We start from the raw sequence: 23,197 nt of genomic DNA, 5'->3' as shown, positions 1-23,197 counted from the left end.
AATGAAGAAAATCGCATACATGACGATTTATGGTGATTTTATTTCCGTTACACCATTGCCTACAATGACGCTGATGCGGGATTCCCCTGTTTCAAGATGGCGGCTCTGTTTGACGCATTCGGTCCAATGAACTGCCATAGCCAAGGCGACATCTAGTGTACATATCTATGACAATTAATCAACTGAAAGATCTAAAACATTTTCTAAAATATCCGAAAATGTGTTTGTCTGAAAAACGAAGGACATATGCAACTCGGACAGCTTGGGGGTGAGTAAATCATGGGTTTAATATCATTTTTGGCCGAACTATCCCTTTAAACAATTTCCTGGAACTGCGTGTGTATGGTTCTTCTTTTGCCGCCCATATTGAGAGCGCCCTCTGGCTTTTGTATGTAGTGGCATTTAACCGTAATTCATTGAGAAGCATGGCAAGCATCATCAGCAGATTTATCGGTGCACCCATAATTAATGTTATTATTTTGACACACTGACACTGCATTATGATGACGTGTGTGAGAGAAAGAGAGAACTAGTGAGTGTGTGTAACCCTTAAACCTCTAACTACACGCGTTTAAAGTTTAATAGACAAATTTCTTTTGAAGATCAACAGTAAAGTACCTTACTTATTTATTCCATTTTGCAAGGAGTTATTTACTCAAAATAAATGTTTAATATGCACAAAGGCAAAGTAATGTTGTAATTAATCTCGTTGGTTAAAAACTCCAGCATCTGTATTTATTCTTTAACAATAAACATACTCGTGAAATTCATCTCCATTAAATAAATGATCAAATTAAATTATGTCTCAAGCAATGGAGCATAACATAGTGAATTGAGTTCTTCATAGCAAACTAGATACAAATATATCCAGAAGACTGTAGGAGTATTAATATACAGATACATTAAAGAGTCACCAAACACTGCAGGATGTAACAATAAAATTTTATTAAATAAGCATATACTGGTGTATTTGCATTGCATGTGCTAAACATTTATAGCTTTCATGCCAATTCACTTTATTTTAAGACTTTATTTTTGTCTTTAGAGCAAATGAAAGATAAATATTAAAGTCAAAACATCAATCGAAATCAGGTCAAATGTAAAAAGACATACTGCATGTACTTCAGGAGTGTTAAAGGGTTTCTTTGCACATCATCACTCATTAATGTGAAGCCACATGTGTAAATAAGGCCTCATCTCTACAGGAATAAAAGATTTGGTTTTAATCTGATGACACATTTTCAGGAACCTAACGCATGGGCACAATACGGTTTATGTGGTAATGTATTATTAAATAAAAAAGGCAAACATGCATTTTAAAATTGCAAGATATAACTTAATTTATTAAAAATATGACCAGATAAGAAATATTTCAACACAAAGTTAAAAGGTTTTGACCTCATGTCTTATAATTCGGGGTGCAATGTGGCCCAGAAATGTGAGCGATTCATAATGCAAGTTATAATAAATGTTTGTAGTGGTTTCAGGTATATCAGTTTCTGGAAGTTTGTATTTTTGGTTTCTCAAACCCTCAAATACAAATGCTAATAATCAAAGACAAACAAAAGAAGATAATTTTCTTTATCGTGTATCTTCAGAAAGCAAACTGCCTTTAGGCCAAATAATGTCAGTCAAAAAATAACCACAAACTCATACAAAAAAGGTCAAGGTTTCAGGAATCTATAGGTGTGCACACAATTGACATGGGGTCATAGATTTGCTTGGGTGTCTGAAGTTCCAGTCCCAGGATCTTCAGATTGTCCGACTGAACTTTTGGCTTCAGGCTCTTTGTACATGCGACTCAGATGCTTCACCAAGCCCTCAAGTTCCGGATTTCCTCCCAGGTCCACGATCAGCCGGTACGCTTCAGCTTCCAGATTCTTTAGGGTCTGCCGGGTGTACGCGAATGATCCCACTTTCTCCAGATAGTCGACGCAGTAGCGCTTGATATCCATGTTCTCAGTACGCTGACGCAAAATGTTCTGCACCTGGGTGCTCTCTGGATGCGAGCAGATTGCGTGTATGGTGGGAAAGGAGAACTTTCCCTCCGTCAGGTCTTCGCAGAAGCTCTTGTTGGCGCTGTACTCTTGCGAGTTCAGGTTGGCGTAGTCGTCGCGTATCTGAAAGAAAAGACCCAGAATGTCCAAAAGAGGTTTGAGATCTCGTTTCCAATCGGAGAAGAGCTGCATGAGTCCCACGGCGAGGCCGAACAAGCCGCCGGTTTTCTGCAGCACCATGGCGCGGTACTCGGACTCACTGGGACAGGTGTAGGTGTCACGCCAGTGGATGTCAAGGCCTTGGCCGCGGTGCAGCTCTAGCAGCTGACGGGTGAAGACGTGCACTGCCTCGGGGTGATCTAACATCAGTACCTTCTCCAGACCCAAGAAGTAGACGTAGTTGGCGGAGTTGATGACGGACGGGATGCCGTAGATGCTGTGAGCGACTGGGAAACCACGTCGTAGTTTGGAGCTATCTTCAATGTCATCTATCAGCAGACTGGCGTTGTGAAGCATTTCAGTCACCTCAATGATAACCTGTGGATGGAAAAAGAAATTAAAACGATGTGATTTTACTCTTCACAAATCTAAAAAATGCAACAGAATACTTTTAAAATTAGCGATTAGTGAAAAGTCCTTGGGGCAGTTTCCCAGACATGGTATGGAAATACACAAAGGTGTACGGCAGATAATAAACAGTAGAGGGCAGCAGTTTACCATACAGCACTTGTGTTTCAACGTGTCTGTATTTTTGGGGGGGTTCATCTACAGGGTGTGTCGGACATAAAGACTAAATCAATAACATCTCTGTATATTTGGCAAAGGTTTACGTGACCGAACCTCATAGACTGAAGACAATAACAAGGATCACAACCAGATAATGAATTCGATTGAAATGTTTTCATGGATTAGTGACGCTGTGTCCTTAGCATTCCTTCAACATCTATTTAATGAATAAACTTTGACAGCTTTAATATTCATCCGCCTCTGGCGTGAAGCACAGATCAGAGGATTTAATGAGCAACAGTATTCACATCTGTTGTACTCGATACAGTTCACCTGTCATATAACATAAATCACAGATATATTGATATTGAGCACAAGTGTGGGCGCATGTGGCATTTCTTTTACACAATGTAATCACATATTATTTAGTTTTGCTTTAAAAAAGGGAAATTGAAACACGAGTACACAAATATAATTTGCTTCACACCCTCTTGGTCACCTCATTAAGTGCTGCCTAACGATTAGTCGCGACAAATCATTTGCAGAATGAGGGTGTGGGTGTACTGTGTATAATAATTATGTTTCAACACACACACGCACGCATGCATGCATACATTTAAGAAACATTTGCATGTGTGTATATACATGTTTATAATTATATATATAATTTATAATTTATATTTTTTCTTTTATATTTATTTATTTATTATTATAAAAATATATATTTTTTCTTAAAATGATACATGTATGTGTGTGTGTGTATTTATATATACACAATTATTATACACAGTTTAAACACATTATATAAACAAAAACTTTTATTCTGCAAACGATAAGTCGCGTTTAGTTAGGAAGCCGTAGGTCAGTGACAAAAACGGTTTGGAAAGATGATAAATTAAATTGTTTTAAAAACTTGTTTTAAAAGCATGCATCAAGTTTATTTCAATGAAGAGTGTATTTATGTTAAATTTAGGCAATAAAAAATTACCGTTGCACCATTTTTATGAAAGTTAAGACTGAATGGACCTGAAAATGGTGTAACCGCCAATTGTGACAAAGAATGAGAAATATTAAATATTTTATCCACCTTGATGGCATGTAAGCATAAAAAAATTAAAATATTATAAATATATTTTTTGCGTTTTTGTAATATTTTTCCTGACATGCTGAAAACAGCTCTTTTCTAAATAATCTTTGACAAATGATATAAAAATGTATGTAAAAAAACAGATATTAAACTAGATTATTTTATTCCACTTTTTTATGAATATTTATATTTTTATAAAAAAAAAATAGTTACACCAATTGACACAGACCGGTTACAACACTATGACATTTTTGCAATTATCCCCCAAATATTCTTTCAAAATTAAATTAAACCAGAAATTTTAGACTTGGTCCTCAAAAAAGAGATTGTATGCAAGGTATCTGCAAATGTATTTTGAAATTTTAACCCTTCTACATTTAATTGAACCATACGGACACAAAATAATTAACGTCACGTCATTGACCCATTTACAGATGACATTACAATCAGATCCTGAAAAGTGTAAAAAGCATCTGTTGCCTTTGCATATAGTACAGGAACCGCAAATTTGAGAAATACATATTAATTTACGTTCATATGCATTACACAAATCAGTATAAATAGGTCGTTCAAACTACATTATCTAAATAGGCCCTGAGCATGTCTCTACGTGTGCAGTATTATTAAAACATTACAAATGAAAGGACTTGTGTTAGAACCGTAAATGAAGAGAGAAATTTGAATCTTCACACACTTGCTCACATACACACACATTAGTGCACTGATAGAGAACATATGGCGTCCAGAGGGGGAGGTTGGGTTATGTATTCACTTGTTAAAGTAATCATTGATGACACCAGCGCTGGAGGAGGGTCGAGCTCTCGGGGTCCGTCGACAGCTGAGAGGAGGGAGGGGCGGAGCAGTGCAGTGTCAGAGCTTTAAACATGACCTCAGCTGATCCCATGCATTCAAACGCACATGACTACAAACATTCTTCAACACATACAATACTCATTAGGTTATCACGTCTAATGTAAATCACAGGTTTAACATCAGTAAAACAACACTGTATCCGCAAAACAGCCTTTTTTTGAATGGTAAGTCGTTAAATATAGTTAAACATTGCTTCATTAAGACTTAACTTAAGCAAGACATGTAAAAATTATGAAGAAGCCAATATTTAAACACTAAGAAACAGGCTAGAAAATAATACCTTACAAATTTCAGTTTCCTAAAATATTATTCCTACAGGCACTTAAATCCAAAACAATCAAGTTTTACCTTATATCAGTTTGTGTGTTCTGTGGAAATTAAACCCAACGTACTGTATATGTTGCATAAGTAACAAAACCGTATATCTCAACATAAAAACATAACCACAGTACCCAAATCACCACCAGGTGGCATCAGTATTGGCATCTACTTCAATGAAGGTGAATGTAGGGAAACAAAATCTTCCAGCAGAGATGGAGCTGTGTGTGCAGTGTTGTGGGCAGCAGATCAGAGACTGAAAACCCAGCGAGTTAATCTTAGCTAGTGAGGAACAAGAGCTACTCGATAAACCCCTTGACAAGTCAAAAGCACGTTTACGGTCAAACGTAAGACAGAGTAATTCAAGCTGCTAGAAAAGTGTTGGTATGGGCTGCTGTGCACATAGCCAGTGACGTTCATATTTTTATCCTGAAAAGGTTTATTATGATAGTGAGATGTCATCCACTCCACTGCAGACCCAATAGAGCTGTATGAATACATAATACAATAAATACTGTACACGCCTCAGATACTGCTTCTGTAATGAGATAAAACATCTGGAAGGAACTGCAAACCGGGCAAAAACACAAGATTGTGATAGATTATTATTACATTTGTCAGCTTTCATGAAGCCTTGTATATGACATCGTCAAACTTTTATAAAAATGGCACGCACTGCAAAAAAGCCTGTGTATTCATTGTCATTTTCCTGTTATCCAGTAAACATCCTTTAAGATGAAGCGTGTCATTTCTGCACCACTAGCAGAGTTACAAAAATAGAGATTTTTTCCCTAAACAGACGCACCGACAAAGCATGTTTGTGCAAAGAAATGTTTTTACTGAAAACACAGATAACTGGATGTGTTTACAGTATAAAATAATATAAATAACCTACAGCATAATGAGCAGTGATATTTGCATTGAGTTGAATGTGAGAGCACTGCTGGCAGGCTGATGTTGGCTGTTGCCAGGGCACTGCTATACATTATGGTTGCTAAGGCGTTTTGAGAGTTTTAAATCACATTGCTATGATGGTGTGGATGGTTACCATGTGGTTGTTAAGGTCCATTGATGGTTTGTGTTTTTGCATTGGTAATTGGGCATTCCCTGTGATTAGTGTAATGTATAAATGATATCATGATGCACTTTTAATATTAACTGTAGAGTATTTATATACCCCAGTAATGTTCGTTGTACTGCCTTTAAGTTATGCAGATTTAAATAAAACCTTACTCATTACAGTATAATTACTGTACTACAGTATCTACTATCTACTGAGAGTCACCATTAAAGGTCACCAAATATGAGAGATTCACTTTTATATGCAGCTTGAACGTTTTGTCCAACAAGATCTTCACAGATGAATACAAATTGTGAATTTTGAAGTAAAATGCATTTACTAGAAATATAAAGCCAAATTTTGACTTTAAAATACATAAATTGTGTTCATCTGTAAAGAGCAACTTGTTGGACAAAACGTGTAGCTGTGCATTCACACCAGACGCGTTAAAGTTGGAACTCGCGCTGGGTCACTGCGTGAAACTTTGGGGACGCCTCCAGTGGTAAGTGCGTCTGAATGTGTATATCACATTCAACCAATGGGAAAAGGCTTAACGACAAAGACAGGGTGACGCGGGAGCCAGGACGTATATCGCTATATGAAATATTGCCAAAGATGGCGTTACAGGGACGCAGGATGTATGGCAAGGGAGACGCAGCGTCTCGTTCCCTTCTCAGGGAACAACAGTTACATACGTAACCGGAGATGTTTTCATGTGTCAAACACAAATATGCAAACAAGCATTTTGGTATGAATTAACATTCGCATACATAAGATATAAGCATTTAAAGTGAACAGTTTAGCATGTGTTAAAAAGTCTAGAATTTTTATGATATTATCCTACACTACATAGGGAATAATATGGATTTTTTTTCCATAAAACTTCTTGCATAAAATAGATTAAGCACTTTCAATGACCTGTATCTATGTATGTATATTTTCAAAAACTTTCCAGGACCTTACATTTTTCCCCCAGATTCACAAATCTTTAAGGATTTCAAGGACCGGTGGGAACCCTGGAGATTTTCTGCCAAAGTTCAGATTTTTCAATTGCGCGTTTCCCGAGGCAACGCTCCAGGAAGCCTATTAGCGTCTTTGCATTGACTTAACATGTAAATCACTCGCGCTTGCCGCGTCTGGTGTGAATGCACAGTTAGTGTCATAAACTTTCGTTAAATACAGAGCTTGTTTTAGCGATAATCAAAGTCTATGGGGAAAAAAAGGCTTTTTGCGAGGGAACCAGTATGCTGCTAACTTCTGGATTAGCTTTCAAAAATACAGAAAACTGGAGGGAAAGCAGCAGCTCATTTGCATTTAAGAAGACAAACGAAAGCAGCGTTTTATGCTACACACCCAAAAATGGGCCTTTTTAAGATTGTATAATAAATCATCTATAGACTATTTGGAAACATGAAACTTCACAAGCACATTCTGGGGACACCTGATACTAATTGTACATTTCGAAAAATTGCCATAATAGGTGACCTTTAAAAGTGATCACAAAATATAAATAAATAGCTAAAAAGTTAAATGGTTCAGACCCATTGCAGTAATGAAAAACTTATTATTAGTGTCACAGAATCCAAGCATGCAGATACAGTAAATGTCCATCTGGATCAGCTGAAATCAGCTCTAAAGAAACACCCAGCATTCCCAAAATGTTTCCAGGAAAACAGGATTTCTGCTCCTTTGAACCTCTACACATGCAACAGTAACTGGGTCAGACTATAAAACCAGCAGAGAAGAAATGTTTAGCAAAAGAATAAAACATCTTCAGCATTTGATTTCGGTCAGGAGAAAACGAAGACGATATCGACTTCTTCACATACAGTTATAAAAATCTGAGCTTATTTTAAATCAAATGTTGTAACCCAGTTCTAATGTAACATAAGTTGATATGAGTCCTGGTTGAGATCTGAGTGATATAGAGACAGCCGGTGGAATCTTTATGTGTCTGTCAGACGGCAGTGTGTTAATGATAAACCGCATGCGCAGTCAAGCTAAGGGTTCAAGAAGAGTTTACAGCAAGATAAACCACACCACCATAAATGAGAGCCAGTGAGAGCGAGCGAGAGAGCAAGAGTTTCAATGAGAAATGTAATAGCTTGAAATCAAACAGTCCTCCAATATGACAGAAACGCCACACACTGTGTACTGCTAATAAATCCACATTAATGTGGTTTCAGCTTACAGCTGTAATGAAAGGATGCTACTGCACTGTTTAAAATTTTTTCAAAATATGTACCCCCCAGCTACCCTATTAAAATGGTTTTAATTTGTACCATTTGGTACAGATAATAGGTACATTTGGTACCTATATGTACCTCTGAGGTATTAATGTGTGCAACTCTTTATGTGCAAAGCTCTACTTTTTGAAAGGGTACATCCCCAGCGACAGCTAAGGTACATAAAAAAATATATAATAATAATAATAATAATAATAATCTCCTCATTTTAAATTTTATCTAATTTTTCTCATTTGCTAATGACACCGAAATATGATACTACAATAATAAATATATATGCATTATGTAAGGGATAATGTAGAGGCAGCCGGTAGTTATTGGGAAATAAGCCCCGACAGTGTGATCAGGACCCGACGCGAAGCGGAGGGTCTTGTATCACACTGAAGGGGCTTATTTCCCAATAACTACCGGCTGCCTCTACATTATCCCGCTTATTACACGGCTACTTGCCACATAAGAAAAAAAACTGGACATGAATATGAATTTGAAACATTTTATTGGCATATTTGTTTTAAATTAACATTTTTATCCTTCGCGAAACTTTGCACAGATGCATAAAATGATCGTAATATCTTATTAAGATCCTCTGCTTCATACTTGTCTGTCTCCATTTTTTTCTCTTTTAGCCAGTCTTTGAGAAGTTTTAATGCCCATTCTGTATTTTTTTGTGTGTTGGCTTCGTAGCTGTCATGCTCCATTTTGTCAAGTTCAGTCTCAGTAAGCTGTCTGTGTCTTGTCGTGGTTGTCCAGTGTTTGTCACAAGATGGCGCCAAACAGTAATCTTTATTGATCTTTATTGGCGTGGAGCGATTTTACTCGTGCAAGTAGTCCGGCTATGCGTTATTATTTTGGAGCGGTTATTATTTGAAAAGAACGAACCTGCAAATGTCTCAACTGACCAATCAGAATCAAGCATTCCAGAGAGCGGTGTAATAAAAATTCTTAATGAAAGTATACTTTGATTAAAATTTAAATGAAAAATATTAATCACATATTTCATATTTCAAAACCTTTTAGCAGTAATAATAATGCAGTAACAATAATTTATTTATTTGTGACGACGAGTATGCAGCAAAAAATTACAGCAAGCCAACCCAAACCTCAGTTTTTTGATAATTTTATGTATATAAAAAATACTATTGCATTTTTATTTATTACAAAAAAAAAAAAATGTAAACTGCTATAAAAATATATATTTTCACCTCCAGACACTTATGTAAAAAACTTTAAAGTGTCATCTTTAAAACAAGATCAAAATAAGGGTTCTAGACCAAAAAAAAATGCCAGAGTTACATCACCTTTTCACCACCTCCCCACTTAAAAAAGGGCTGCGCCAGTTAAAGGGTTAACATCATCACCACCATTATCATGCTATTACAAGCCTGTATTTGGGCAATGATCATCATATCATGGGTGTGTTTGTATGCCGAATGTGTTTGTAATCTAATGTAATATTAAATAAGGCTTTCCTTTTGTGTGTTTTAAACTAATTCCATTCACTTTTAAATATCACTGCGTGTTGACACTGGTGGTCCTTTACAACTTCATAATCAATTACCACCGGAATCCACATAATCACATCTTATAAATGAAACTCCATCTGTACCCTGGAACTGCAAGAATGCAGCGTTTTATTGAAACATCTGAATAGCAGCTCCCATTATCAATGCTATTCAGACAATCTGACCAGAATGAAGATGAAAAGCCGTATTAATAACTTTCAAACCCTGTGCTATGTAATTAGCTCATTTATTAGCAAATTGTGCATTTTTGCAATGAATGCACATTTATCATTCTCTCATCATGTAGTGTCAAAAAATGTGTAGCAGATATCTTCTGCCAGTTTCAGGCTGGTCAATTACTATTACTGTCAAAAGACCAAATTACTCCTCAGGTACTGTAATGACACATAGGGATCTATCCAGCCTAAAGTAACTTTACATCAGCTATACTTATATAACCACATTACAAACATCCAAGAAAAGTAGTTTTCTATTCCAGAGATCAAATACATGAAGGACGCAAAAAGCATAAGATCTTTTGACCATCGGAAGAGCTTTATAGAAATATTAAGGATAGATGAAAAACATTTATAAAGTGTGTGTGGAATGTGATCTGACAGGCTTCACTGTTAACACAACGCTTTGACAGACCCAAACCTAGAACTAGTTCAAATGTAAAGCTGACAATGCTTGCTTTTATAGTTGGTTTTCATTGCATGGACTGCCGTCACGTCATTTTACAACACAAATACATAACAAACACAATACACTTAAAAATGAAGGTGCTTCAAGATGTCATAGAAAACCCAATTTGGCTGAATGGTTCTTTAAGGGACCAAAATGGTTTTTCTGTGACATTGTTGTGAATATCCATTCAAGCACCTTTATTTTTAATCCTATTAAACCGGATGTTTTGTCGCCAAAACAAAGCTCAATTCATTTTAACATAACTCTTAAACCATTTGCGCTACAAAAAAATTCAAATTGCTCATGAAAGTAGACAAATTACGCTTTTTTGACAATATACGGTTTAATGTGGTTATTTCTTGCTTTCCGTCAGCAAATTGCTGCTGTTTTTGTGGAGAATGAAAAGGGCGATTTGAACAGTGAGTCATGGGGCACATTAGGTTACAGAGCAGTAGATTTGAGTGAATGAAGTAAAAAGCCTCCTTGAAAACGGTGTACATATTTTTGTCTATTTAACATTATTTACAAACTCTCAAAACAGTAATGATCAATAACTGGAATTTATTGAAAGGCATTTATTTTCTGATGCCTTGCACTTCATCATAGCACACTGTGTTTGAATATGACAGGCTGTTTACACTTTTCATATTTTTGCTTCAGTTTCTAAAGGGTTAAGGGTGTAGCAGCAACAAAAATACAAAGAAACATAAAATAGGGACCGGATTTTGTTCCAAATAGAAAAATACATAATCAAGCCTCTTATCACCATCCAGTTCAATTATACATAATGTCCCACCGCACAATTTTGTCCTCATTCCTATTTCACTTGCACACAAGTCACATAACACAAGTAAAATAGGTTATCAACTGTTTTCTGTTGACATTAATAATTAAGTTACAGTTACATGAAAATGAAGATAATCAGGCCTTAAAGTTGAAGTGTAAAATATTTCCACTCTTTTGCACTTATTAGATTCTCACCACGTTTGCTACGGATTAAAAATAATGATCTGAATTAACAGTACTGCAATACTGGTGATGGTTAGAGAACAATGTGCTCAATGTGCTGTATTTAATTGAATTGAATTTTTGTTTTAACCAGCATGGTTACTAAACAAATACAGATCTGCTATATTGTTTAACATTAGCATTTACAGCTTTTGTGTGTTTTAGTATGACAATAACATGAGTAGATTAAAAGGAATGACAAGATAGATTTTATTTGTTATTTACAAGTGCATAAATAAGTCACGTATACTTGCATCAAAGCTGGGAGATAGGAAATCCTTTCAGTTCACAAAGTAAATGTATATTTAAAAAAAAGCAAGTAAACTTCAGAATTCAACACAAACAGCTCATCATTTTGCTCGGAGTCTAAAGGGCGTAGCCTGACGCGTACCTCACCAAATTTTTAACAGCGCGTCAGATCTACGCAGACTGCAAGCGCTGTGATTGGTCCACCAGAACCCCTCCCGTCAGGTAAAAAACAACTGCGTCATAGGCATTTCTGTTTGTGACCGTGAAAACAAAGATGAGCCAAGTTGAGGAGTGATTTAACTCAAACTGCATCAAAAGTCGCTGTTTATTTACTTCCAGCATTGCTGGTCTTCTCAAATTATACACAACAAGTTGCTGTTTCTTCTTCGTTTGTGGGTTAACTTGCTTAGCTTCTTCTTCTGTGACTTATTTTGCTGCTACTGTGGTTACACGCGTGCTCACTGCCTACCAGCGGTCTGCGGGTGTGTTTGCACGTCGACGACGACGCACAAGTATAAATGAAAACCGACGCGGAACCTACGCTGTAGGACCTACGCACGACTATAAATCGCCTTTAAGACCACAAACCTGATAAACTCTTTTTGGGTGGGGGGTATTTTATTTCAACAATTAACTCTTTCACCGCCAGCGTTTTTAAAAAAAGTTGCCAGCCAGCGCCAGCGTTTTTCATGATTTTCACCAAAGTTTAATGCCTTCCAGAAAATGTTCTTCTTTAAATATATAAACATACAATATACCAAATGAAAGAACAGACCCTCTGCTTTCAAACAAAAAAAACCGTTTCATCCTACCTTTAGTGGTTCTTTTGCAATCAGCTTTTGAATATGGGTAGGTTTTTGCAAAAACACCATATTTTGAGCAAAAAGCAGAAATAATTCCATTTTTATGACGGACTTTTCATAGAGATCCGATTCAGAGCGATCTTTAAAACAGACACGGACATGCAGCAGCTTGTCATAGGGCAATACTTCCGGTTTTAAAAAGTTGCGGAAGGGCGCCACCTGGTGGATAATAGCGGTATTGCGGAAAGACGGAATATCTCGTCATTGGCGGGGAAGCGTTTTCTCTTAATTGACGAGAAATCTCGTCAATGGCGGGGAAAGAGTTAACATATTTTGGAGTGAGAATTACACAACTACTCCTATTCAAAAGAATATTTAAAAAGAACAACAACAACAAAAACCAACACTTACTCTTATACTAAATACTAAATATTTTTGGTTCAGGGTTCCCACACCTTAGTTAACTTCAAATTCAAGGACCTTTCAAGGACTTTCCAGGTCCAATACCCTTAAAAATTCAAGGACTAAATGTGGGGACACATTTCAAGTGAGAGCAAGGTTACATCGTGTTACCTTTTAAGATACATTGTTACAGTTCCCTTTCGAGGGAACTCACGCTGCGTCACTGCGGTGACACTTTGGGGACGCCTCCAGGGGTAAGTGCGTCTGAATGTGTATATCAAATTTAACCAATGGTAAGGCTTAAAGGAAAAAAACAGGGTGACGCAGAAGACAGGAAGTATATCGCTATCTGAAATATCGCTAAAGACGGTGTTACAGGGACGCAGGGAGTATGGCAAGGGAGGCACAGCGAGTTACATACGTAACCCGAGACGTTTTCATGTGTCAAACGCAACTATGCAAAAAGGCATTTTGGTATGAATCAACATTCGCATACAGATATAAGCATTTAAAGCAAACAGTTTAGCATGTGTGCTTAAAAAGTCTAGAATTTTTATTATTCTACACTACACAGGGAATAATATGGATATTTTTCCAGAAAACTTCTTGCATAAAATAGATTCAAGCACTTTCAATGACCTGTATCTATGTATGTATATTTTCAAAAACTTCCCAGGGCATTGAATTATTTCCCCCAGATTCACAAACTTTCAAGGACCCGTGTGAACCCTGTTTGTTATACACAAAATTAGATGTCAGACTGAACGCCTGAGCTTCTATAAAAGGCAACACGGACGTAAAAGCACTAAAATGTCTATATGACTGTGCACTTTATACAATGTCTTCTGAAGCCATTAGATTTAGCTTCATTTCAGCAGATATTCATTCTCCAAGTCATGAATGGTGTTGGTGTTAATAATATCAAACCGGTCACATCACATCCAGTTAGAACTACATGAGGGTTGAGTAAATGACCATTTCTTATTAGTCATACAGGTTTTGAACATGAATGAATAAAATATATTTAAAAAAAATGAAATATAGGTGAACGATTCCTTAAAAAGCTTTGAAAATCCTCCATTTATATCTGTAATAGTACTCCACATCAACTCCATTTGAAGGGCAGAATTCTGAAAATGGCCCGTGATGTGATGGTTAAGAGTCTAAATCTATTTGCATTGATTTTTTTCTAGTCTCCGCCATGCCAGTATAGAACAAAGAGACAGAGAAAAGCAGGAAATAGGCAGTTTACAAAAGAAAGAATGATACAGGAGCTAATTTCCCTGAAGAGATGTGACCGGGTCAGTACTCTTGATTTACATGGATACTTTAAGCGGGTCGCTGGACTGTAAACCGGATGTAGAAATTATTGTGTGTGTGTTGCGCTTTAGACTACTGATCAAATGAATGAATTGAAAGCTTTTGCAATATTCTACTAGATTCTCAGAGAATCTGAAATAACAGAAACCTCAACAAGTATTATAGACCTCCATGATTACTACGTCATACTTCAATTTAAAAAGAGGAAGCCATCCTTTAACAACAACAACAACATCCAACTTTTTAACAAATTTAAAGCTCCACTGTGTAGGATCTACTCCCATCTAGCGGTGAAAGTCTATATGACAAGTAACTGAATATTACTTTCTAGCCCCCCCCATTCGGAACGCGTTTTAACTCGTACGGTGGCCCAGCCGTGTCATGCCAAGGTTAACATGGCTTCCAGTAGCTACAAAGCAAAAGCAATGAGAAAAAATGAACAATTTGCAATGTCCTTTGCCTGTGATCCATCAAAGCACACAGATTTATGTTTAACATGAAAAAAGTCTGATTGTCATGATATGTCCGCTTAAAATCACATACAAAAAGCAACCATGACGGGTTTAAATGGACGCGAACTAATATTATGTCAAAGTACAATGCTTATGTTTTAAGTAAACAATACATGTCCGTGTATATGTAAGAGCTTTCTCTCAGATTGGTGAAAAAAGATCGCGCAACTTTCACAAGCTTGTAAAATGAAACGAAAGACGCCCAGATCAGACGCTTTTATCAGAGTATTATGTCAGACATTATGTCAGAGTACAATGCTTATGTTTTAAGTAAACGTTACATGTCCGTGTATATGTAAGAGCTTTCTCTCATATTGGTGAAAAAAGATCGCGCAACTTTCACAAGCTTGTAAAATGAAACGAAAGACGCGCAGATCAAACGCTTTTATCAGAGTATTGTGCCAACATTATGTCAGAGTACAATGCTTATGTTTTAAGTAAACGTTACATGTCCGTGTATATGTAAGAGCTTTCTCTGATATTGGTGAAAAAAGTTCGCGCAACTTTCACACGCTTGTAAAATGAAACGAAAGACGCGCAGATCAGACGCTTTTATCAATGAAAGGCTAAAAATAGCGCTGTCACCGTGTGTTTGTGCTAGAGGCCAGAAAAGATGAAAAACATTTATCTAAGTAACTCAGATTACATAAATGGGCGGAGAGACGGCGTGTGTCTGTTCGGACACATTAAACCACATGCATGTTTACACTAACAAGTGTTATGCATAATCATGCTAAAGTTAGCCAAGGAACTATAAAACTTCAAGTTTACAACATGGACTGTATAGATGTAAACGAATATGCTGAATTACCTGTGGAGAATATAGAAAGTAAACTTCAGTGTCCCTTGAGCCCCATCTTGGAAAACTAACTCCAATAGTGACTTTGGTCTTGATGTTTTTCCTGTCACGTTGTCGTTTAAAATCCCCGTTTCGCATCCTTGGCGATTTGTTTTAAAGTCCTCGAGAATATGTCTTCAACAGGCTTTCAAATCAAAGCATTAGATCGCAGGTTCATCACGGTGTGCGATTGTTGTAAAATCCGAAGGATTCAGCTACGCAGGTCACAGGCTGGATACGATACGTCATCAAGCCTGGTTTATTTAAATCAACTGAGCATTACATTCGCAAGTCATACGCATATTACATCAATTTACAATTAACTAAGAATAATTGTCAGCTTTATAATTGTTAATATTCTGAAATAAGACTGTCTTGATGACGTATACCGCCTACACATGCAACCTCCGGAGGCTTCAGCTATCGGCCAAGCATGAGTGTAGAGTGAAAGCGCGAAAGGCGGAGCTTGAATTTCAGGAATGTCCCTCGTCGGCGAATGTATTTCAAAGATGGAGGCACAACATGGATTCAGCCAGAGAGCGCTTCGACGGTATGCATTTTAAATAGCAGATTCTACACTTACGAGAATACTTTCATTAGTGGGTGGGAAGTAATTACACATGAATGAGCACATACTTTTGAAAGAAAACATGGGTTTTTGTTAAGAATTAACTCAATAAAGTACACAGTAGAGCTTTAAGAGAAAGAAAATTTCAAGTGAAACAAAAGACAAACAGGTATTCTAAGCTGCCAAATTGTTGGGAAACATGAAATGTAATTTTCAATCTCCCTTAATGAACACTAACAGGTAACACACTGACAGGGTGGAAATTTGGTGTTTGGCTGCACTTTTTGAGACAGCTTGCCTATAAACAAATAAAGCATCTACAAAAGCTAATTCACTAAAAATAATAATGTAAAAAAAATGTTTCCTAAACTAGTACAATCAGTATTATAAAAAGTATAAACAAAAAGTAAATTGTGGGACATGGGAATCTAACACATAACCACAAAATTATAATTTAAAGGGCACATATTATACCCTTTTTTAATGTGCAATTTAATGGGCTCATAATAGTTGTACGTACGCCATAGAGACAACGTCGTATGGCATATGCATTTCTGCGTCGTAATCCATGTTGACGTGCAAACACACATCCAGACCGCTGGCAGTATCCACGTTTGTAACTACAGTAGCACCGCAACCATCAATGTTAAAGCAGCTTGGCTAGTTTAACCCACACACGACAAAGAAACAACAGCTTGTTGGGTATGTTTTTAGAAGAACAGCAGTGATGGAAGTGAATAAACAGTGACTTTTGTTGCAGTTTTAGCTAAATCACTCCTCAACTTGGCCCATCTTTGTTCTCACCGTCGCAAAAAGAAATACCCATGATGCAGTTTTTTTTCACCTGACGGGAGGGGTTCTAGTGGACCAATCACAGAGTTTGCAGTCCGCATAGAACTGACGCGCTGTTAAAAATCTGGGAGGTGCACGTCAGGCTATGGATAACCTACCTTATGCACAACTATTAATTGGACTTAAGTCTTACAGTCTTCACTTTCAAACATATTTAGAGGTAGTCGAAAATGCATGGCGGTGTTTGAACCGCCACAAAAGACCATCTACTCTCCTTAAAGCACAGCATGAGACTGCTTTAATTTAATGGGAATTAAAAAAGGAGATGGATTTTTTTATTGTAGAGTTGTTGTGTTCACACTGCCAACACACATTTATATCCAATACCTTGTTCACACGGTCAGTCCATATCCGATTTTGGTGCATATCCGATTGGAATACAATCACATTTATAACGGCCAAAAACTGCATGAAATCAGTTTTTCGAATCCGTTTCAGGCTATATCCAGAGGTGGTTTGAAATCTGTTTTAAATCGCATTTCCGGAAATTAATTTCAGTCTGACCGCTCTGATAGCATTTGTGTAGCTTTTTGGTTACGTCATGCTATCATGTCACGTAAACGCAACCCCAGTGCAAACTTTGGAACAGTCCATTTCTGACAAAATGATAGGGGTGTTTGGAAAAGTCCATGTATTGGGGAATATAGTTTCTACAACGTCACATGTCGAGGCATAGAAACATTGCAGATAACCTGGAACATTGCAGAATACTACAGGACGAACAGATCGGATCTAAACAGTTGAGATACACATATGGACAGTGAGTCTGTCAAATCAGATATGCACCAAAATCATATATGGACTGACAGTGTGAACAAGGTACAGTGGGGTACAAGGGATTTTGCATAATGTGCCCTTTAAATAATACAATGTTTCACAGGAAAGAAACAACTAATTTAATTCTTATATAGCAACAGAGAAATCGATTGCTGATAACATATAACAATCCCTTACCTGAAGTTTATCCTCTGGGACATTGAGCCAATGGTTGAATGCTTGAGAGAGTTTCTTTCGGACTTGTTTTCCTAATAATAAAGCAGAGAAAAGACATTGAGATGACGAGATGTAGCTGCAGCAGTCATGTGGAAATGAAAGATGAGAGATTATACTGTCTAATGGCAAGAAAACAAAATAAAGAATCAGCGAAAATGGTGTTTGTCAATCTTTAAAGGTCAACCCATTTCAAATGAGCTGTGGAATGAGACGGAAGCAGAATATTTACTTTTGAAATATTTTTTATAGTATATTACAGAGTTTGTCTGACACATCCATCACTCCAAATAAAGGATTGGTCTTTGACTAAAATGTGCATCATACTTTTGCATGCAGGTTTGTTTTTTAATTTACATATGAATTTAATAGAAACATTTGCATGACACATGATAAAAGATCTCAGAGAAAATTATGGCAAAAGCTTGCATATTGTCAAAAATCTATCAAACAAAAACCTTGACTGGAAGTCGCTAAATAAATATTAATATGTTCTGGTATTCTGCCTTCATTTGTGTTTTCCCTCAAGCTTCCTGTAATCATAGCTTTCACAGAGTGAGTTACTGTAGTTTTATTGATCTATGACCTGCAGACAATTGTCCCCGTTTACTGTATGTGTCTGGCTGTTTTCTGCTTATGATAAATTCAATTAGAGTCAATTAATCATACAACCACAAATTTCATTTACAAGACATAAGAAAAAGTTTATTATTAAACATAAGAAGCTATGACCAATATTTTATCATTTTAACGCTGCAAGTAGAGGATTCATTGCTAACATGCAGGTCATTATTTTAAAAAATAATTTCTGGTTGAAATGACACAAAAACAGTCACACGGTTATCTTCACTAAGCTGCACTAAACAAATGACCTTCCTCATTCTAGTCATGTAAAGTTCTGTGTCTTCTTCATCCTCTTCAAGAGATCATTAAAATTGCAAAAGGATGACAGGAAACAGCAGAATCTTTTCTGATGATGCGGCAGTATTTCAGATGCTTACACATGAGTTGCTGGTTGGTCAGCATTAGTTTTAGATGAAAGCAGATGAATATTAAAAAGGGGAAAATAATCAAGATTTAGAATCAGCAACATTTTTACACAAACATAGAAACCATATATTTTACAAAAAAATAACACAGTAAAATACTACCCAATGTGGGCTTATGTTACAAAGTGTTTTAAAGGTAACTCTACTTTGAGAGTAAAAAGCTAGACACAATAGCTGCAGGTGGCAAGGAAGAATTTTTAATTATTAAGAATATTATATTAAGAATATGCCAATCTGACCTTCTGAATGGCATATATCTATATTATTATCCTGGAAACAAACAGATAGCAGCTTTATCAAGACATACTTGCAAATTACCCATTTTATATTTAATTTTTCATTTTACACATTTAAATGTTTGCATTATCAGTTAAAGGCGGGGTGCATGATTTTTGAAAAACACTTGGAAAAGACAGTCAGGCCGAGTACAAAACCCCCTTTGTAGCCAATCAGCAGTAAGGGGCGTGTCTACTAACAGACATTGTTGCCCGTGTTGCGTATGTGTGGGGCGGGTCGATCAACAGAAGGTCCAGATTCTATTGGGGTAGGGGCGTGTTTGTTTAGGTGATTTCAAATGTCAACATTGGCTTTCAGAGATCATGCACCCCGCCTTTAAGCTAAAACATACACACTCCAGTTTCTTAAAATTAGTTTCTACATTCAATAATGACAAACCAAAACCTGCAATAAAAAACGATTATGCATTTTAGCATCGATGTTGCCTTTTAAGATAAGAATTTCTTTATTCAGACATAGCCTGTAATTTGCAGGAATTCTATAAGCTATATTTTAACTCTGCTAAAATAATAAAATAAATTAATAGATGTTTTTTACAGGGTTTTTACAGATGTTAGTGGTTAGAAAGGAAATCAGGCCCACTCGATGTATTTGTCAACTAAAGCCAGGTACACACACCACAAGATAATCTGGCTAAATTTGAGCCGATTTTCCCCCTAGGTAAAGTCCCGATCATCTTCGTGGTCACACTGATTATCTTAATAGATTTGCTCGAAAGCACATCGGGGCTGCTCCGATTGCAAATCGTAAATGTTGAAATCTTGTTTAACCCTGAGGAAATGCACACACACGCTGTAGACTGTCACGTGGAATTAAACAATACCCAATCAGAAAGCGAGTTGATAAAAGATGAAACCATAACAACTACGTGGCGCAGCAGGCACAGTCCAAAGTGAGATGGACATCAGACATGTAAAAAAGCTGTCCATTGTATTAATGCCATTTCTTTATGCCCGTTGTTCGTGTTTGGCCGAGATTGGTTAGATTTTCTGTGTTCTTGCATTGTTTGTGAAGTTAATCTGATGGTGCGTGGGGTGGTGTGCAATTGGAAAATTGAAATGTGGCAAATTTGTTTGATTTAGGCCTAAATGCAAGACTGACATTCATAATTGTTTTTCAGTAATTTATTACAGTGTCATATTTCATAATGACATCACACTGCATTTCTGTCACTACCATGAGGCATTTCAAACAAAACCAACTTGGCGATCAGAATTATGACAGTAGTCAGCAACAACAAAGTTCACCCAAAAATGATAAATGAAATTACCTGGCAGTTGTAACAAGTACTTGTATGGCTCCAGAAGAATCCTTTCAGAAGTTGCTCTTTTGTCTCCATCCATTCCTCTTTCCACAAACAAACAAACCTGCTGAGAGAGAGAAAAAGAAAGAGTGAGAGAAAGTAAATACACAATCTTTACCAAAGGGGATTGCTCAATACATTTTTTGTAAAAGGTTTGACTAAATACTCAATACACTCATGCTGCTGTGGGTTTAAGATGCAGGTTTCTTGGCCTGGTAAAGTATTATACATGCAGTGTCTGGAAACTTTGGGGGTTTTCTCAATGTAAGCACATCTTAATATGTTCCAGAACCAGCCAGGTTCAAAACCAGTGATGGCCGGTGACTTCCGAGTGGCGCGAATTCAAAATGTGTGTTCGGACTGCGGAGTGTCATGTGTGTTGCTAGTTATGTCAAAATATGTGTTCCTTGCGTCATGTGAACCATGTGCATTATACGTCATTTCAAAATACATGCCTGCTGCACACGCATCAATAGGGTTTATGATAAGAGACGCTCACGTTCACAAAATGCTTGCCAAGACCCCAACTTAACACTAAACTCCAATCACACATGAGATTAAGCAGGCAAACACAAGCATCTCTTTTATCATAAACACATTGGAAGCGTCTGCAGCAGGCACTTATTTTTACAAGACATGTCATGCACATAAGTTTACACGATGCGCCAAACACATTTTAAAATTACGAGCAACATACACGATGGGCTAAATACATTTTTTGATGAGCTTTACTTCATGCGCCCTGAAAAAAAGACACCATTGTTCAGAAGCTATTACAGCATTTCAATATTTTCAAGGTTATCAAAAAGTAACACTAATATTCGGCACTTTTTTTAATCACCACATGATGTAACCATCACATCTGTGACGTCCTATAAAACATACGCTACCAGCCAAAACTGGACATGTTAACTAAATTTATAGTTCTTTGTCTTAAAAACATTATGGTCCTATTTGTGTGTGAATTGGAGTGGATAGTGAAGGAAAAGCATTCAACAAGTGTCTAGCATACATAGGAACTCATTTAAGGCAGTTTCACAAGTTTGCATTGACACATGATAATAATAAATCATATTTGGTATGCCGTCCTCGGACTTAAAGCTCAAAATTTTAGCACAAACCCAGAGTACTACTATCTCCTTACATATCAGCATATCGATAAAGTGAAAATGGCAGATTTGAGCGAATGCTTCAATAGGGAACAATTTATTGAAGCATGTAGCTATCATGGAAGTGTAGCGCTTGACTCGTAAACAATTTCATGGACACAACAGCGACATGGCTCTACAGTCACAGCCCATCACTCATACAGACATAATCTCTCCAGGGCCTGCTCCATCTGACACGAAGATCCATAGCACTGAGAACACCGACAACAAGATGACACCCTGCCTGCAACCTCCAACTTTTCAACAAGAAGATAGAGATGGTGTTGCATAGAGATGTCAAGCTCAAAAGGGTAAAGAAACCGAAAACATGAGGACAAACATACTGATGGATGGTCACCCTAAGTTTACGAAGATTTGTTTTTTCCATTTAATATCTCTAAGGATTTCAAAAAAAATCTAAGCTTTGAACTGCCTTCAAGACGACTGTGAGGCAAAAAGCTATTGAACATCCAAAGAATGTGTACTATTGATATCATGAAGCATTGCAAATGAAGTAGTATCAATCAAATACATGTTCAATAACTTACATAATGTTAACTCAATCAATTACTATACGAGGTATGTTGCAAAATAATCAAATATTAAAAAATTGACAGTGTTTGCTACTGTCCGATGACGTCATACACAATGATTCAAAAGAGATTTGCGGATGCTGGGCTTTATGATAACAGTAACCTCTCTATGATTGGTGGATCTTCAAATCAAGAAAGACCCGCCTGTCCACTAGGATTAGCAGCTTTACTCTTAAACTGGTTATAATAACAAATCCAGGCTGAACTCATACATTATACAACAGTGAATTCATTTTTACTGCATCACTAACGTAACACCCCTGGCATTTCTGACTGACATCAGTAGTTAGATATGGTATTGGTGTGTTGACTGTTCTTCTGTTCAGACACTTCCAGCTGTTTTCTTATTTAATCTTTCATTGATTGTATAAATATAAACATTGTCCCTTAAATAAAACAAAGAAATTCCTAAAATATTATCGTGCTCCACCCACCTTTCAGATCAGAAATGTGGACTCCAGAACTTCCGCTTTCGAATCCAACACGTCACTTCTTCCGCTTTCAGTTTTTCTCAACTGACAGCCAGCTTGCTAACATTAGCCAGTTAGCGAAAGTCGAAAATAAAACTCCACATCGATTCAGAAATTATTCAAAACGTGAACAAAATGACGCTACGACATTTGTATCAAGGTAATACCTCATTATAAGGAAGCAGAATATATTTTTAGACACGATTAAGGAGACTGCTGTATCATGGCTGTGTTTGACAGGAAGCTCGCTCAGCCCTGCTGCTCGCGCTTAAATACGCCATACTATCCACAGAGAGCAG

The 23,197-nt window shown here is 36.9% G+C and overlaps 1 protein-coding gene across 2 annotated transcripts; it reads right to left on the bottom strand.

The window, feature by feature from the left end:
• Positions 1-925: 925 nt before the first annotated feature.
• ggps1 (geranylgeranyl diphosphate synthase 1) lies at positions 926-23,189 on the bottom strand. Of its 2 annotated transcripts, none has more exons than XM_065296273.1 (4): positions 22,863-23,189; positions 20,655-20,754; positions 18,003-18,073; positions 926-2,534 (listed from the first exon to the last, which is right to left on the bottom strand). In XM_065296273.1, the coding sequence occupies exons 2-4, from the start codon at positions 20,725-20,727 to the stop codon at positions 1,710-1,712; spliced, it is 969 nt and encodes a 322-aa protein (XP_065152345.1). In that variant the 5' UTR covers positions 20,728-20,754; positions 22,863-23,189; the 3' UTR covers positions 926-1,709. The 2 variants fall into 2 exon arrangements, with proteins under 2 accessions (XP_065152345.1, XP_065152346.1); XM_065296274.1 differs by having other exon boundaries at positions 20,655-20,751.
• Between the last annotated feature and the right edge of the window lie 8 nt (positions 23,190-23,197).

The sequence above is a fragment of the Paramisgurnus dabryanus genome, chromosome 20, assembly GCF_030506205.2.
Source record: "Paramisgurnus dabryanus chromosome 20, PD_genome_1.1, whole genome shotgun sequence".
Lineage (NCBI taxonomy): Eukaryota > Metazoa > Chordata > Actinopteri > Cypriniformes > Cobitidae > Paramisgurnus > Paramisgurnus dabryanus.
The sequence above is the reverse complement of the archived record's forward strand: the minus strand, read 5'-3'. Positions and strand labels throughout refer to the sequence as shown.

Coding starts and splice junctions, on each gene's coding strand:
- ggps1 (XM_065296273.1), bottom strand. CDS start 20,727: ATGGATGGAGACAAAAGAGCAACTTCTGAAAGGATTCTTCTGGAGCCA. Junction 18,074..20,654: donor GTACTTGTTACAACTGCCAG/GTAATTTCATTT, acceptor CTTTATTATTAG/GAAAACAAGTCCGAAAGAAA. Junction 2,535..18,002: donor TCCCAGAGGATAAACTTCAG/GTAAGGGATTGT, acceptor TTCCATCCACAG/GTTATCATTGAGGTGACTGA.